This window comes from Caloenas nicobarica, chromosome 3 (assembly GCF_036013445.1).
Source record: "Caloenas nicobarica isolate bCalNic1 chromosome 3, bCalNic1.hap1, whole genome shotgun sequence".
Classification (NCBI taxonomy): domain Eukaryota; kingdom Metazoa; phylum Chordata; class Aves; order Columbiformes; family Columbidae; genus Caloenas; species Caloenas nicobarica.
In genome coordinates, this window is record NC_088247.1 from 121,906,411 (window position 1) to 121,924,401 (window position 17,991).

A 17,991-nucleotide genomic window follows, 5' to 3' on the forward strand; every position below is an offset into this window, starting at 1 on the left:
CTGCATAAAGCTCATCTCCTGATACATTTATGTTAACCTCAATTTTATGGTCCCTGCTTTATTCTACTTTGGTAAGTCCCCAAAATTTATGTTCCTGTTTGTTTGCAAATCTGCTGTTGTGGTGTCAGGAGCAAATCCTTCTCATGGGACCATCTTTGGTTCTTGTAATACAGATTAGGAGGATGCTGAAATACGCGTAATGGTGAGAAATGACTGATGGGTAGTTCTTTGTACTGGAACCCCAAAAAGGCAATCAGTAAGACAAAAGCTGGGCACAGCCCTGCGTTTCCTCTGCCTCCCAGCCCGTCAGGCCTGCCCCAGGAATCGGAGCTAAATTCTTCCTCTCCTGCAGTTATATGTATTCACGATCAATAGTTCACAGATAGTCATGGCTCTCTCTGTCATCTAATAGAGGAAAGAAGTAAAAGTGTTTGTTCCCATTGAAAACATTTTGCTCTGGAGCTTTGCCTTGGCAGGAGCAAAATGTAAAATAATGCAGCTGTTGAGGGGTGGGCCGAATTGCCATACATATTAAAAGAGGCTCCTCTCAGTGTGGGGTAGAGCTCCATTTATCTGCAGATCTCCGGGGACGCCCCAGACCCGCCGATAGCGGGGGTCCAGCTGTCCGGGGGCAGCGCTGGACCCTGTGCGGAGAGCTCACGAGAGCTGCCGCACGGTGCGCGTTCCTTAAAGAGAGTCGGCTCCGTGTTCTAACGTACGCGAGTGAAACTGCCCCGCTGTTCCGGAGGGTGAAGGCACTGCACGGTTACCAGGGCTGCAGTTTGACAGATTGTTGCACTAGCAATGATCTGGATTAAATCTTTTTTATATGCTGATAAATGTGAAGCTTCTTCAGGCTGAAATTGAACATTAATGTTTCAGGCTGCTCCTGTACAAACGAGTTTGAAATGCCGAGTCCCACATATTTCGTGTTATTATTCTTTGGGTGTGTTACGTTCTCTTGGATCCTCAGAACACATTGCTTGGGACTCTACGGCACCACGACTAGCGCAGTGATGCCCACAGGAGATTGTGACATGAACACAGTTAAGCAGCAAAGTGGTGGGTTTGTTTGCACGCAAGAATAAGTGACAGAACAAAGATTTGGTGTGGGAGCTCAGACAGTATTCGAGATGTGCTGCTTTACTGACCTGCATTTACAGGCTGGAGGTATTTTTAGGGGGTTCTTTACAGCTTATGATGTTCCTAATGCCTCTTTTAAAATTCCTAAACTTTGGTAAAACTTTATGTGACTTTCTAATGGAACCAAACTGTTTTCCATAACATACGTGTGCTCTTTGGTTAGGCTGTAAGTGACAATTGGTGCGAGGAGCCGGGGGGTGCGCTGGGATCTTCCTCCCCTCTCCCCGGTGTCTGCACCTCCCGCTGGGATCTGCAGGAACAGCACCGAACCGGCCCCTTCCAGAGCCGCCCGTGGATCCGCACCGAACCGGCCCTTCCAGAGCTGCATGTGGATCCGCACCGAACCGGCCCCTTCCAGAGCCGCCCGTGGATCCGCACCGAACCGGCCCCTTCCAGAGCCGCCCGTGGTTCTGCACCGAACCGGCCCCTTCCAGAGCCACCCGTGGTTCTGCACCGAACCGGCCCCTTCCAGAGCCGCCCGTGGATCCGCACCGAACCGGCCCCTTCCAGAGCTGCATGTGGATCCGCACCGAACCGGCCCTTCCAGAGCTGCATGTGGATCCGCACCGAACCGGCCCCTTCCAGAGCTGCATGTGGATCTGCACTGAACCGGCCCCTTCCAGAGCCGCCCGTGGATCCGCACCGAACCGGCCCCTTCCAGAGCCACCCGTGGATCCGCACCGAACCGGCCCTTCCAGAGCTGCATGTGGATCTGCACCGAACCGGCCCTTCCAGAGCTGCCCGTGGATCCGCACCGATCCGGCCCTTCCAGAGCCGCCCGTGGATCCGCACCGAACCGGCCCCTTCCAGAGCTGCATGTGGATCCGCACTGAACCGGCCCCTGCCAGAGCTGCATGTGGATCCGCACCGAACCGGCCCTTCCAGAGCTGCATGTGGATCTGCACCGAACCGGCCCTTCCAGAGCTGCATGTGGATCCGCACCGAACCGGCCCTTCCAGAGCTGCATGTGGATCCGCACCGAACCGGCCCCTTCCAGAGCTGCATGTGGATCCGCACCGAACCGGCCCCTGCCAGAGCTGCCTGTGGATCTGCACCGAACCGGCCCTTCCAGAGCTGCATGTGGATCCGCACCGATCCGGCCCCTTCCAGAGCCGCCCGTGGATCCGCACCGAACCGGCCCCTTCCAGAGCTGCATGTGGATCCGCACCGAACCGGCCCTTCCAGAGCTGCCCGTGGATCCGCACCGATCCGGCCCTTCCAGAGCTGCATGTGGATCCGCACCGAACCGGCCCTTCTAGAGCTGCATGTGGATCCGCACCGAACCGGCCCCTTCCAGAGCTGCATGTGGATCCGCACCGAACCGGCCCTTCCAGAGCTGCCCGTGGATCCGCACCGATCCGGCCCTTCCAGAGCTGCATGTGGATCCGCACCGAACCGGCCCTTCTAGAGCTGCATGTGGATCCGCACCGAACCGGCCCTTCCAGAGCTGCATGTGGATCCGCACCGATCCGGCCCTTCCAGAGCTGCATGTGGATCCGCACCGAACTGGCCCCTTCCAGGGCTGCATGTGGATCCACACCGTGCTGGACCCGGCTTCAGCTCAGCCTGTGCTTGTTCAGACGCTTCTCCTGCAGATGCCCGGCTCTTTGCCTGAGTGGTTTATTTCCAGTCATTTGTGTAGCCAGGGGCATCTCCCATCTCATAAATAAGGATTTTACGAGATGTATAGCTACTCTGGTCACAATCTTGTCGCTGTTTTTCCCTGCAACGTTTAGCATAACCGGTGCAAACTTCTGGCGCGTTAGCAGTTGTTCTGCGCCTTGTCGGCTGCTGTGCTGGACGCGCAGGGTTTCATTAAGCAGCAGGATGCGATTAGGCGCAGCACGAGAAGCCTTTTGGGCTCCCCGCCCGGCGGGGCTGGCTCTGGCAGCGCGGGCTCAGGTGCGGGGCAGCCGCCGGCCGAGCGCTTTGAGCCATTCGTCACGCCCGGCGCGGTCCCTGCTGCGCCAGCACGTGCCGGCCCCGCGTGGCGGGGGTGTTGGACAGACGGCCCCGTCCCGCTGTCCGGCCGCCCCGGCAACAGCCGCCAACCAGCGTCTCGGTGACGGAGGCGAAGGGGCCCGGCGGCCCCGCGAGTGCCGGCGCTGCCGGGAGCTCGGCCCCGGTTTCCCGGCCGAGCCACCGGAGCTCAGCCCCGGCAGCCCCGGGTCCTCCTGGCCCAGCCGACGCAGAACAACTCACAAGTGACGCTGTCAGCAGGTGCACACCCTGAAATGCCACCTATTGATTTTCTTTCTCTAGGCTTCCACGGGAGGTTTGTAAGAAGATTTATCACGTACCAATCGTTCTCTGCTACGCTAAAAGCAATTTTTTTTCTTTTTTTCCACCATGCCTATAGGAACTTGCATACAATTAGGATGCCCTTTGCTCATTCCCCTTGAGGTAGAACACCAGACCATCATGTCTTGTTTTTAAGTATTGCTCTGCTCTGTGGTTTTTTGTTGTTTTGCTTTTTTTGGGTTTGGGTGGTTTTATTTGTTTTGGGGTTTTTTTTAAACACTGTTTCAAAGTGGTTTTGTTACTGTAATGAAAGTCATAAATGGCACTTCAGTATTAATTAGTAATGCTTCTCCATTTTAAACACTCTCACCTGCACTGCATTGTCACTGGTGTTATTCTCACTGCTCCTGATTTCTGAATTTAAACTGCCCTTTGCTCCCGAGTAAGAGTCTCGCAGAGTCGGGACGCATTTCCCTGCAGCAGAACCACAATGAGGATCTGGGGACTTTTGTTTTAAACGAGGAAGCGCAGAATGAGATGTCACAGGGGCTCCTGCGAGCACTAATTCATAAAGTCATACACAGGGTTCTCCAGCCCATTGTAGATGTGTTTCAGACGTGATCCTGTTATTGGAAGTGTATGATTCACCTTCTGAGAAAACAGAAGCTGCAGACAAAGGGCCAAGATTTGCTTTCTCCACTCTGAAAAGCTGCCGCAAGCAGGGGTCCTATTAAGACAGCTGGAAAGTTGCTTCAGCTTGTTACGCTTGTAAGTTTTATTGGCGACTGGTTTTTGATTACACATTTGAATGCTGTGTGTTCCAGGTTGCCGAGTTTTAATTAAAAGGCTATAGTCTCGATTTTAGATTGCTTTGTTGTCTGCATTCTGCAGATTATAATGCCTGCAAGTTGGAGGGGGGGAATTTTTCCAGCGTGCATCATTTATTTCGGACACATAAGATTGCACCTTCTAGCACCTGCCATAAATATAAACCTCATGCTTTCAGGAATTGTGTTTATTACAGTTAATTTGTTTTAACAAGTACAGTGATCAAATAAATATGTGCGGGGGGTGTTCTTCTCTGTCCTGTGGCTTGTTTCTCAATCCTAATAATTTTTCTAGGTGGACAGGATCTTTGTAACAGGCATATTGTGTACCAGGAACCTTCTGTAATGCCACAGCTCGTCTGTCAAAGTTGGGTTTGGTTGAAACAAGCCTGTGGTCTGGGGGTTTGTATCTGCCCTGGGTAGCTTTAGCAGTCCGTGGGATCTACCCAGTCCCCGCTTTTCCTTCCTGAAGCTGGAAGTTTTCCCCAATTTCCAGCCGTTGTGCGTGCTCACCCCTTGCCCTGCGTTCAGAGCTGCTGGCCGCACGGGGCGGGTTTGGTCCCCGGTTTCCGTGCCCAGCCTGGTTTAGGTTGCTGCTGATCCGACGCGCGGGTGCTGGCCGATGTTGTGTCACAGCGTGTAACTCTGCACACACGTTTCCTTAACCTGGTTGTTGCAGCTACGAGGAGAGAGCTCTGTACCTCGAAGCAATAATCCAGAACCACAAAGAAGTAATGACGTTTGAGGATTTCGCCGCTCAGGTCTTTTCTCCCTCTCCCAGCTACTCCCTGGGTGGAACTGGTGAGTCTCTGCATGTTATTCTTCTCTTTAGCACTAAGAAGCACTTGAGCAGCAGATGTACACCTGTTTTTTGTAGATAAATGCTTGCAAATTTAAGAAGACCATTCTTTCCCTGAATCAACTAATGAATATCAAAAGGAATGATGACATTCATTTTAATTTGTTTTGCATCAGAGCTATTCACTGCGCTCCTTTCTTCAGCTATCCTGTTAACCCTCGGATCCAACAAGGTTAATGAACTTTCTCTCAGTAATGTGCCTGGGCTCATTCAGGACGGTGGGTTTCTTGCTGAGCTGGGAATATGTTGTTCAAAAGCGATGCTTGAATCAGTGCTTACTTATCGAGAAATAGTTCCTCACAGTAGAGGCCGTTGCTACTAATGCTAAATGGGGATTATGCTGCTGAGATACCAGGGTCAGGGATTAATGCAGAAGCAATGTAAGGACGGTGTTGTTAGGAAATGCAGCAGCGTGCAGCGCGCTGACACTGCCCTGGGTACAGACGGGCCACTGCAGGCGTCCTGCCAACACCTGGCCTGGGCCTGCGGGGGGGTAACGTATATACGGAGATAGAGATGTATATACGCACACATTAATGCTGATCATCATTCATTAGCCAAACTGAAGGATGAACATGTAGTGCTGAACTCCCTGAATTTATTCCTTACGTGTGAGATTTCCAGCTCGTATGTGGTCAGCACGATAGGAACCGCTGCTCTGTTATTTAGAGTTTAAATAAACCCCTCCCCAAAGGAAACCTTGAATCTGAACTGCAGATTTCTGGTGCCCTCAAGATGTGTTTTTCCAGCCTCCAGAGTGCGTGGTCACTGTGTGCTGGACTCTTTCACAAAGAGTTCACATAATCCCTTTTTTACACTCACAGGGTGAAACCGGCACTTTCTAATTATTCCCTGCTACCCTTTTGGATGGTTTAGTAGGTTATTTTAAACGCACATAAATGTAGCAGGACATCTGCTCTATTTCTCTTTAGCCTGGCTTGTTAGCAAATATCTTCCATCTAAACTGAGAAATCGAGGGAAGAAATTAAATTTGCCAGAATAACCATCAGATAAAGCAGGCGGCGCATTGTGGGGGCCGCTGGCCACCGGCCCGGCTGCAGCCGCGTCGGATCAGCCGTGTGCGGCCGGCGGCGCGCAGATAAGGAGCTGGCACGGGCGGGACGGGACATCTCCATAATCGCAGGGGCACGGGGACGTCTCCATAATCGCGCCCCCACTCCCCGGAGCGGCCTGGAGAAGCAGCCACCGCTGATCTCTGCTGCGCTGAACACCAAACAGCGGCAGAAAACCAATAACTTACAGCTCTGATTAATGTTTGCTACATTAAAAACTAGAACAGCTGTGAATTAGATTCTTTTATACACACTGCCAAAAGTCTGAGACAAAAAAAATGATCAGCTTCAACAGAAATGTAGATTTCATGCCCAGTGTCATTAGCACTTTGAATCATTTATCTGTCGACAAATCTGCAAATAGAAATGTAGATACATTGATATATTTTAAATGTTTTGCTCTATGCATAATTGTATTTAGTTTTCGTATTCTTCTTACAGCACACAGTGATCTTATTATAAAGAAGTTCAGTTTGACAGGGAAGGACAGATTTGTTCTATAATCTCAGGGTCACGCTTTCTAAAGTCTGTGATTTTGTATGCCAAAACTATTTAAAACGTTTCCTAGTATCTACTTAAGTTTTTCAAAACACCATTAAGTCATTAGTACCTGACCATGTTTTTATGATTTCGTGTTTTTTTAAGACTAAAACCTGCCAGTCAGGTCCTGATGTTCAGACTTAGGAACATCAGAATTTATTTCCTGCTCACAAGGAAACTGGAGGCCGGTCAGGACTTGTGGGCTCAGAATCCCTGCTCCAGAGTCTCCTCGTGTTCCTACTGATTCACTTGCACATTTAACCGAGTGTTACCGCGAGCGGGGTCGGGCGCTGCGGCTCGGACGCGTTTCCATGAGGTGCCATTGTGGCACGGCCAGCAGCTGCCGCCGGCCTTACGCTGCTCAGGTGAATGTAACAGTCGTTCTCCTGGAATCTATTCTTGATACCACCTGACTGCAACCCTGTCATCGCCCTGTAGACACCTGCACAATAGGAAGGGTCAATGAGTAAGTGCGCTTTTTGTTACAGTTGTTTCTAGTAGTTAATGCAGTACAAGAAGCAAATCAAGACCGTTACATTAATGGAATCTGTAGCTGTTAATGACACACGGCATCGGTGCATTATTAACTATGATCCGTTTATCTGAACGACATGTTTTTAGGTTTTGTGACACTGGCGGGATGCTCCCCGCGGCTCGGGGGGCTGCGGGTTTCTGAGGTACCTGTGCCACAAACAGGCGGCGGGTGCCACGTTTATGCGGGAGACTCGGCCAGTTGGGCTCCAGAGCTCCTGGCCGTGTCCCCAGCCCGTGTCCCCAGCTGGTGTCCGTGTCCCCAGCCCGTGTCCCCGCGCTGCACGCGCAGCCCCCACGCACTGAGGGGATGTGCAGACTGGGAACAAAGGGTGAGAATATGCTGCTTTGTCGTTAAACTGGTACATTACATACTGTATTTTAATTAGGCTGGGGATGAGAGTCAGCCCAGGAAATCCGCCGTAATCCAGCGCTATTGAATTATTCTGATCCTTTCCCTCTGCAGATTTCTCTCCTTTTGGAGGACGGGGTTTTAAGCCACTCTCTTTTTCTCTTGCTCCCTCAGCCAAAATGAAGAACAGCTATTCAACAAAATACTTGTGTGTTCTTTAAAAAAAAAAAACAACAACAAACATGAAAATGAAACAGGCACAAATAGATACAAAAGGGTTCCAACGTGAATCACCTCTGCTGACTAAAAAGCATTTGTTGTTTTGTTTTCATTTAAGATCAGAAGCCAGAATCGTGTTAACCCTTAGACTCTGGAAGCGGTCAGATAGTGTAGAGAGGAAAAGAGAATTTCCCAGCAGAGGAGGATTTCTGTTTGAGGGTTGGATTTGCAAGGGCAGATTTCTGCGTGCAGGAGCCGCGGCGGAGGCGCCGATAGCAGCTGGGCCGGTGCTGCGAAGGGTTAAGGAGCCGCACACTTGACTCAGCCTGATCTCATCACGGCCACATCCAAGTGCATCTGTTGCCATGAGGTCATCCCGGTGCATGCTAATCAGCTGCGGAACAGCCAGTGCTGCGGGTCCGCAAGGATCGCCTCTAAATCTGGGGTTTGGTTGCTAACAGCTGCTGTGGGATGCGACGGCGGGCAGCAGCATCTCGGCTTATCGCCTCCCGCTTTCGTTCCTTTAAAGCATCGTTTTCAGTGGAGTGGCAGGAAAACTCTGACATGTGGTATCTGTTGATAAATGGATTCTCTAATGAATATTAGAGCACTGCCCACAGCAACACTTGAGCTGAGGAACCAGAGCCCTTTTCAGCATTCCCCGCTCTTACAGCCTCGGAAGCCGTGCTGCTTATTTACATAAAACTGAGATTTTGCAGCCTTTTTGTTGAAAAGGTGACACACGCTTTGCTTTTGTCTCTGGACTTTGACATGCATGGATTTCTTGTAGAGAATACTTGAATGTACAACAGAATTTCGTTTATTTTAATACACTTTTTGCTAAGTGTTGAGCTTTATCTTTCCCACTTTAAAGCAAAAGGGATATTTTAAATGGCCATGTAATTTTAAACTATATTTTTGACTGAAACCAAAACCTGGAGAAACTGTTGTCTTAAACAGACTTACGTTCTTTTTAATGCTAACTGAGCAATGATTCTTTTTGGTTTGGTCTTTTTTCTGGTTTTGGGGGTGGTTTGGTTTGTTGTTGTGTGGTTTTTGTTTTTTTTTTTTTTAACTTCTTTGTTTGTGCTTTTTCCTTGAAAATGTGTAGGGTGCTCTGCCAGTTCTATGTACGAGGTGGAATAGAAGTCTCTCCAGGTTTTGTATAATATTTTTGCGTATTTTTAGGGAAGCTGGATGGAGCTGAATATTAGAGAAAACACACATCTGCAAATGTGAGCTGTGCCTGCAAGTGGAACTGGAGTTTGCAGTGATGCAGGAGGGCAGGGACCCCCCTGCGGCAGCGCGCGCACCCGGCGCACACACACCACCACAAATCAAACACCGTTTTCCCTCTTTCGGACTCGGGCAGCGAGTGAAAATCTTTTCCAGGCTGTGGTGTCTTCCTTCGTTAATCTGTTCATACACTGAAGACTTCCAACACCGTTCTGGTAGTTACAGACAAAGGGATAAAAAGGAAGGTTCTGCATGTTGACCGTAAGACAGTTTGTGTTTTTTCATGAAAGAGGAATACTTATTGAGTCGGTAGGAAGCTGATGTTCGAGCAGCGGGCCGGTCGGGGTGTGCGGGGGTGCCCCACGCGGAGCTGCGCGCCCACCCCCGCGTCCCCGCGGCAGCTCCGGGGTGTCGCGGCAGCCCCCGCGTCGCGGTGCCCGTGCACCTGGAGCAGCGGGGACACACAGTCGTTCTGCTTTCTTCATCTGCTTCACAAGAACAGCAAGATCTTTTTTTCCTAGAGCAGGAGAAACCCAGCTTGTTCTGTTCAGTAGATTTGAAATAAAATAAGCTCTCTCTAGTTTTCAAAAAAAAATTGTTTAAAGTGTATTTTTATCTGTATTACTAACTGAACTTCTAATCCCCTCCTGAAGGAACATACATTCTAACAGCTCACCCTTCAGCCCGTACAGCGTCTGTACCTGGAGGAGGCGGCCGAGCATCACCCAGACGTGGCTGTGCACCTACACGGGCTTTGGGAAGTTTCTGTGTCCCAATGGTCTCCGTGTTGGTCACTTTCTGGTTTTTTAACCTGCCTACAGCGTAATAGCAGTTTAGGCCTCTAAAGCCTCAAATTTTACCCAGTTTACAGTTGTGTCGTCACTAACGGTGTTGGAAACGCTGCTGTAGTAAGAGGCTGCTGAGGTCCTGCTGTACCATATTGGCAAGTTTGGCACAAATTGAAGGGAGAGGGTGACTTGTTCCAATTTTTACCGACGTTACCTCCCTGTTTTTCCGTTGACAGACCTGTAGGGGCAGGAAAAGGCCCATGGGTGCCATGTCCCCCAGCTCCCTGGGGGGACAGAGATGAACTTCCTCTTGTGTTTGCCCCGTGTGCTGAGTTTGCCGGTTTCTGCTGTGCCAGCAACAGCCCGACCTTCACGCGAGTGCAACGCGTGTGCTGTTCCTGTATTTACATGATTTTGTGTTCTCTCCCTTTAGATTAGAATATGTAATGGTCTCGTTACGGTAATTGCCGCAGGTAAGAGCGATGCTTCCCGCAGGCCCTGCTGCTGCTGGCCTTGTGCTCCATCACTAACAGCTCGTCTCCTCCTCCTCCTCTTCCTCCTCCTGTGCTGGGTGGCTCCGGGTCTGTCTCTGCCTGTCCCTGTCACCACCGCTGTAAATGCAAAGCACTCGGCTCTTCCACCTGTGAGTCAGAACCCAGTGCTTTTTATTTACTGCCCCGCTGCGGAGCTCCTGCTCAGTTTTCACAGCTTACAGTTCCGCGTTGCCTGTGCACCCTCTGAAGCACAGCGAGAGAATAAAGCCCTGGGTATCCCCGCCAGCACCTCACCGTCACCACCGGCTGTCCCGGTGCGCGCAGCCCGGCTTCTCCCGTCCCTGCGCGGAGCTGCCACCGGGAAGGCCAAGTGATTAGAGCTCTGCCAGACAGCTTGCAAGTGGAATTATAGTATTTGTATGAAAGCCCTTCTCTTCCGTGGCCATTGCCATGCACTCCGCAGCTGCCGTGTCCCTATCAATCACGGTTCCGGAGCTCGGAGGCCGCGGCAGAGCCGAGCGCTCTCCGGAGCGGTTGGGACTGGAGGAATGTGCCGCTGCTGGGCGATGCCGCGGGTGCCGGACCGAGGTACAGCCCCGGCTCCCGCCTGCTTTTCACACGCGCAGCCCGTGCATTGTTCAGCGCTTGCATGAATATTGCTTGAGCTTGTCCATTTGGTGAAAACTGTATTATTTTGACCATCTGCCATTCCGCTTAACTGCAGGAATGTAAAGTACGACACCTCCCTCACAGCCCTGCCCTCCCCCACGCTCTTCTCCCCATGACCAGCACCGCAGGTTTTGTTTCTAATCCAAAACTGACAGCTCCACATTTTTCACAGAAAATGCCTTTGCACATTTTTCACCTTTCTTTTGAATGCGATATTTCCCCTTCAGACAATTGTCTTGAAGTATAAATCTGGTAAGTAAAGATTGTCTTTGAAATGCAAATGCTGGCTTGCAAACTGGCTGAGAGGTTTCAAAGGAGTGAGATGTACTTTGGGTTCAGCTGCAGCCGGACCTCAGCATTGTTCCCTTCACTGCTGCGCATCATTAAAGTATCTCGAGTCAGCCAACGCACAAGGACAAAGTTATAAGCCTCATAGTGAGTTTTGGTGCATTTTCTGCACATTTGAGAGTCACTGGGGCTGGTAAAGTTGAAGGGAGTATTAAAGATATCCCTGTAATCATCACTCTCATAAACTAACAGCAAATAAAGGCACAGCCTGAAAATACAGCTTATTGTTCAATTGGAAATAGGCTTGTGCTCCACCAGTCTGGAGTTGAGAGCAGGTCGCATGCTCCTCCCTCCCACCTCCAATAAAACCCGTGTGTTAAGACTTAGAATCATAACACAGCTTAAAAATACAGTTTAAAAATACCATACCATGAAGGAGCCGGGAAACGCCGCTCAGCCGGGCTGGGCTGCAGCAGGTGTTTGTGCGCAGGGACAGGCGGGAGCTGCAGAGTCATTTACATGGTGCTTTAATCGCTGCATCCTCGTCTGTGCTCATTCACACAACCTGGTTAGTGCGGGCCTCTGCTCGTCACCGCCTGCGGGGAATAATTGCGATGTGACTTAATGGTGTTGAGCAGCAAAGCGTAAACACATGTCACCACTGCTGCAGCCATCCAGGTTCCCCAGCCCACAAATAAAGTTCTTGAATGGCGGCCGTGGGTGCACCAATAATGACAGGTACTCAGTACCCTGCTTAAGTAGTGGAACTAATTGAAAAAAATTGTATTATTTTGTGTTATGTATTTTTAAATCAGAGACTAAGATGCCTTCCAGGTAGAGTTTCATGAAAGCATTCACACTATGGAAACTCACTTTCAGCTCTCCAGGGTAGACTAAATACAGAAGAACCCTTTAGTGACACACAGCCAAAACGATAATTTTATAAAACACAATTGAAATAAACATTTTCACGTTCCATTATGTGGGTTTTGTTGGAGCGCTGGGTGGGCAGGATGGGCTCTTGCCTCTTGCTGCTGCTGGAGAGGAGCAATCCTGTGTTTTTGCAGGACGGCAGCTGCGGCCGTTCCTCAGCTGCCTGGGGCCAATTTCTACTGTATATGTCAAGTTCACCCCAGTGCTACGCAGGGTTAATTTGGAAGAGGAGGAGAAGAGGGGCTGCATTTTGTGAGCAGTTGCACTGATGCACAGACAGGCAGGTTGGGTGTCTGTCCTCACATTATTTTTCCTTTGCCCATTGTGTTTTCCAGGCTGCCTCACCACAAGTGCAAGCGCTGACCTCACGCTCACCATCGGAATCGAGTTTTCGGAGCAGCCCTCGCCCACGCTGCCCCGCGGCTCGAGGAGCCGGGTCTCGGGGAGGCTCCGTCGCTCGGCCAGCGCGCTCAGCAAGGCGTCCAGCTGAGGGGCTGCGGGAGCAGGACTGCGGCCGAGGGAACCCAGAGACCTCGACATGAATCATTACTGCCTCATCCACTGCATCGCTGTGTCATTTGCAGTGGCGCACGCAATGGCTGCGCACTGTGACCTACTCACTAGAAAACTAACCAAATCTTGTCTGAAGAGCAAATGCCGCACATTTGCCACAACTACTTCTCACTGTGGTCTGAATAATGAGACTGCACCTCTTGGTAACTGCCTCACCTTGTACCACATCAGGGCAATCGTCTGCAACCTGAAGCATCTCTGGTTGGAGTAACGGGAATCTGAAGGCTTCTGAGGACACGCTGTGTCCTCCTGGCACTTTGTGTAGTAAGAAAAACTTGTATTTTCACTAGGAAATGTATTTCAGTCTACATGTATCGTAGGTTTCTAGGGGCAATAACTTGTTATAGCTAAAAAAACAAAACCGTATAATAAAAACAAAAGAAACCTGTGAATGAGGACGGCCAGGGTGAAGGCCAAACCCGCTGATGCTGCACATGAGGGCACGTGCGAGGAGGAGCCAACACCGACCGACCTGCGGGGAGATGCTGCAAAGCAAATAACATGGTGTTAACTTCATTGTTTGGGTGTTTGAGCATCAGCACCTACCTGCCTGTTCTCGAGTGCTGGGCTGGGCCTTCCAGCCTTGCCTTCCCTCCGCAGGTTTGGGCCGTGTTGTTGCTTTTGTTCTGTTTGCTCCTTGGCATTCAAATGCACATCTCTGAACCTGGTGTGATTTGGTTTAAGTGAAGGGGATTTGGCTTTCAGTGAAGCAAAATGGGCCACCCTTTTTTCTTGTTGAGCAGCTGTCTGCATGTCAGCGTCCAGCCCTGTGACTTCCCTGTGAACAGAGGTACCGCGGCCGTCCCGACGGGAAGAGCCTTCTTTGCGAAGGGTTCTGATGCCATTCTGATCCTCTGCGTCACATTTGGGTTTTGCTTTCTACTGATTACTTGTTGGTAAGGGAAATTAGAAAATAAAATGTGTATTTTAATTTATTTTCTCTTCAGGACTGGATAGGTGAGCGTGTCTTGTTCTTAGTTATCCAATAAATGGTCTGAGATAATTTCAAAGGCATCCTGCTGAAAAACAGGAGACTTTTCTCGTTAGAGCAATACGCATCTAATTCAGGGAAGAACTAAAACACTGAGGAAAATACTTTTTTCCTGATGTTAAAAACCTAAAAACGTAATTTTGTAAAAACTCAGCTGTGGTTTTGTACTATGAACTGGATAACAAAGCTGTTCTGTTCACCCTCGCAAAGTTAATAAATGTTGGCTCACAACAAAACCCTTAAAAGAGCAATAAAGAGTCCGTACCTGGGTGTGTGGTGTCTGCGAGGCCGGCGCTGCGGTGGCGGGTGCCGCGGTGGCGGGTGCTGCAATGGTGGGTGCCGCGGTGGCTGGTGCTGCAGTGGCGGGCGCTGCGGTGGCGGGCGCCGCGGTGGCAGGTGCCGCGGTGGCGGGTGCTGCAATGGTGGGTGCCGCGGTGGCGGGTGCCGCGGTGGCAGGCGCTGCAGTGGCAGGCGCTGCGGTGGCGGGTGCTGCAATGGTGGGTGCCGCGGTGGCTGGTGCTGCAGTGGCGGGTGCCGCGGTGGCTGGCGCCGCGGTGGCAGGTGCCGCGGTGGCAGGCGCTGCAGTGGCGGGTGCTGCAATGGTGGGTGCCGCGGTGGCGGGTGCCGCGGTGGCGGGCGCTGCAATGGTGGGTGCCGCGGTGGCTGGTGCTGCAGTGGCGGGTGCCGCGGTGGCTGGCGCTGCGGTGGCGGGCGCTGCGGTGGCGGGTGCTATGGTTGCTGGGACACTTGGGCTGTTGCCGGGACGCAGTTTTGTGGGGACGGGTTGGAGCTGGGGTGTGCGACGCGGTGACACTCACACGGCGGATGTCACCCGGCTGGGTGGGAGCCACGGAGCCTGCGCGGCAGCGGTGTTCGCCGGGACTGCCGCGGAAGGGCGGGCAGCAGCCCGTCACAACCTGCATCAGTTGTGATTTCGGTACCGGTCACTGCAGGAGACGCTGCTGGCACAGCTGCCTGTTCCCAGCCACGTGCTGCCGAGCAATGTGCACACACAGGACCTGAGGTGTTTCTCCTGGTGATCTCCTGCTCTGCAGAGACATCACTTAAAGAAACCAAGGGCTGTGCTCTCAGTCACAATTATGCTGGTGCTTACACGTCACCACCTGCTCGTGCCAGCGGGAACGCGAGGGGATGCCTTAGGGTGCGAAAAGATGTGTGGAAATGCCTGTTCCTTTGCTGAGAAGAGACAGCAAAGTTCTCCGATGGCTTTCAGGTGCTTTGGTCAGAAATGGAGCATCAACCCAAGCAGCTCCACGTCAAGTCCCCAGTGTCTCTGTTTGGGAAGGAACTTCACGTGCGCGCTGGGCACGAGGAACCCGACCTAAACCCGGCTTTGCTAAGGAGCGGCCCAGCCCAGCGCTGCCCACGCTCCTGTGCCGTCCCGGTTCACTCGCGCCGGTATTTGTGCCCCACGGGTCCCCAGCCCAGCGGGGTGAGCGCTGCCACGGGCACCACCAGTGCCAGCGACAGGAGCAAAAATGGGCACAGACATTAAAAAATTAAAATAAAATGTAAAATAAAATAATTTATACATAAGAAGACCTAAGATGTTTATATGTATTATTATATTGCTATATCTATTGATATGTTATATATTATATAATTATAGAAACATTATATAATGCATATTATATTTCTTACATGTTATAGTATATATAATTATGTAATTAATATTTTACATTAGGTATATCTATGTATATTAGATATAGTACATGTTATAGGCATTAAATATACACAAATATAATGTATATATGCTATTATAATAAGCATAATAGACATGATCTATGATCTATAATCTATTATATAATGCATATAAGGTGATATACGTTACGTAATAGATAGTATATTATACTATACATGCACTATATCATGTACATTACTCATACAGTAAAATTGTTTAATAATATTATTATTCACTAATACTAATTTATCAAAATATGGATTATAGTTATATTTATACACACTATATACTACTACGCATTAAATATGTATATATACATATGCACACAAATGTAGCACATACTTTAGATATATGTACACATTACTATATAAACTATAACATTACTACGTAAACTATAATACTTTATGCATATATATATGCAGTATACTTTTATAAAAAACTATATAAGAAAAATTATATAAATCATCTCAGCAATGTATTAATAATAAATAGATTATATAATGACTACATAATACTATATATTGCATAATGCATATATAATATACATCACGGAATAATCAATGCACTATGTACAACACAGTATATAATACTATGGATTATAGATGATGCATAACATGTATGTATAATGCATGTTATGTATGCACATGCACATATACACAGTATGTTCGCATGCACACACACAACAGTGCGTTATCAAATGCGTACTCTATACTCCATAATATAGTCCTACAAAACTAATGAAAAATTCTATAAGACAATATTATTTCATTATATGAATACTGATAATTTATCAATTACTATAGCTAATGCATTTATAACATTAAGTATTGTCTATCCTGTATTATAATATGCACTGTGGATTGGGCAAGATATAATTTATAATATACATCATTTGACAGATTATGTATAATGTATTATACACTGTACTACATATTACGAAGTATACTTACCTACACAATCTATATAAAATATACTGATGGAAAAGAAGTATCATTATTTTATGTAGAACTATAATTTATTAAACATAATAAATGATATATTTCTTGTGTCTGTGTAATTCAAATACAATTTTCCAGGTAAAAATCTAAGTCACCATCTCATGCAGATGTTGGACATTCTCCTCAGGTTTTGGGTCTTTTTTTCCTTTGAACCGTTATTGCAGCCCATAGAATTTACATATGAAAAAGTGTGAGATTTGGCAATGGAATGATGACCGGGTTCCGCACCCCGACAAACCAAACCCCATGCCGTGCCGCCCCCGGCAGCTCCCAGCCCGGTGCCGCCGCTCGGCTTTCAAACTTTCTGCAAATCACCCTCCCCGACACATGAGAAAAGGCTGAAAACAGGGATTTGTGTGCAGCTCCCGTGGCCCTGGGTAAGGAGACACAGGAGACCCGGGTGGGCTTCACTCACCCTCAGCTTCCGAGCTGCAGGGGCCTTTTATTATTATTTAAAAATAGCGATGCCTTTCCAACAGTAGAGGTGATTTAACTGCAGCTGGGGGACGGCTGTTAACAGCAATGTCCACTTCACCGTAACAGGAGGATGAATTCCGAAGAGCGTCCCCCTGCCGGCTCTCCTCCCCGTGCGGGCACCTCTCCCCCGCTGCTCGTCCTCAGCCCCTGCCCGCCTGCGCTGTGGAGAACGGCAAAATCAGAAAAGATTTAAGAAAAAACCCCGCGAGCGGGCCAGTGTCCTGCCGGGGAGCCTTGATCTGCAGGACAGCCCCGTGAAACCAAAAGCCACGCTCCGCACGTCCGTCTTGCTGATTAACACATCAAATGTTTCCACGACGCAGACCTTTGTTACATGGATTGTAAACTAAATTGAATTAAAACCATTTAAAGCTGTAATGGAGCTTTTTATCTGCATGGAAGGATTTGAGATGTGCAAAGTGTAGGCAGATGCCCGGGTACCCCGGCACCTCACCGCACCACGCATTGCAGCAGCCTCGCTGGCCCAAAACGCACCCAGCACCCTCGCAGGCGGCAATGGGACAGGAGGGACATTGACCCCACCGCCCTGTGGTGCCCCGCATCACCCCATGGCACCCCGCAGCATCCTGCATCACCCTGCATCACCCCGCAGCATCCTGCATCACCCCGCATGACCCCGCAGCATCCTGCCTCACCCTGCATCACCCCACAGCATCCTGCATCACCCCACAGCATCCTGCATCACCCCGCATGACCCCGCAGCATCCTGCCTCACCCTGCATCACCCCACAGCATCCTGCATCACCCCGCATGACCCCGCAGCATCCTGCATCACCCCGCAGCATCCTGCATCACCCCACATGACCCCACAGCATCCTGCATCACCCCGCAGCATCCTGCATCACCCCGCAGCATCCTGCCTCACCCTGCATCACCCCACATCACCCCACATCATCCTGCATCACCCCGCATGACCCCGCAGCATCCTGCATCACCCCACATCACCCCACGCACCACTGGGAACAGGCCGGCAGAAGCCCCATGAGTGTTTTTTTTCCCTGCCAGCTCATTCAAAAGTGATACAGGTTTTTAAAGA

The 17,991-nt window shown here is 49.9% G+C and overlaps 2 protein-coding genes across 7 annotated transcripts in view; one reads left to right on the forward strand and one right to left on the reverse strand.

The window, feature by feature from the left end:
• RALGAPA2 (Ral GTPase activating protein catalytic subunit alpha 2) overlaps nt 1-12,579 on the forward strand; it is a 94,306-nt gene extending 81,727 nt beyond the window's left edge. For 2 of the 3 annotated variants that reach the window (XM_065633074.1, XM_065633073.1), the window contains 2 exons: nt 4,891-5,012; nt 8,974-9,305. In XM_065633074.1, coding sequence (XP_065489146.1) covers nt 4,891-5,012; nt 8,974-8,999 — 148 coding nt within the window. In that variant the 3' untranslated portion in view covers nt 9,000-9,305. Of the gene's footprint in view, nt 1-4,890; nt 5,013-8,973; nt 9,306-10,242; nt 10,283-12,528 lie in introns of those variants that run through there. The other variant, XM_065633072.1, reaches the window with a different exon arrangement.
• A 4,305-nt stretch (nt 12,580-16,884) lies between these two features.
• The window catches only part of CFAP61 (cilia and flagella associated protein 61), a 94,702-nt gene continuing 93,595 nt past the window's right edge, over nt 16,885-17,991 (reverse strand). For 2 of the 4 annotated variants that reach the window (XM_065631658.1, XM_065631660.1), the window contains one exon: nt 16,929-17,089. In XM_065631658.1, the coding sequence (XP_065487730.1) occupies nt 16,989-17,089 (101 nt within the window). In that variant the 3' untranslated portion in view covers nt 16,929-16,988. Of the gene's footprint in view, nt 17,095-17,991 lie in introns of all 4 variants that reach the window. The other 2 variants (XM_065631662.1, XM_065631659.1) reach the window with 2 other exon arrangements.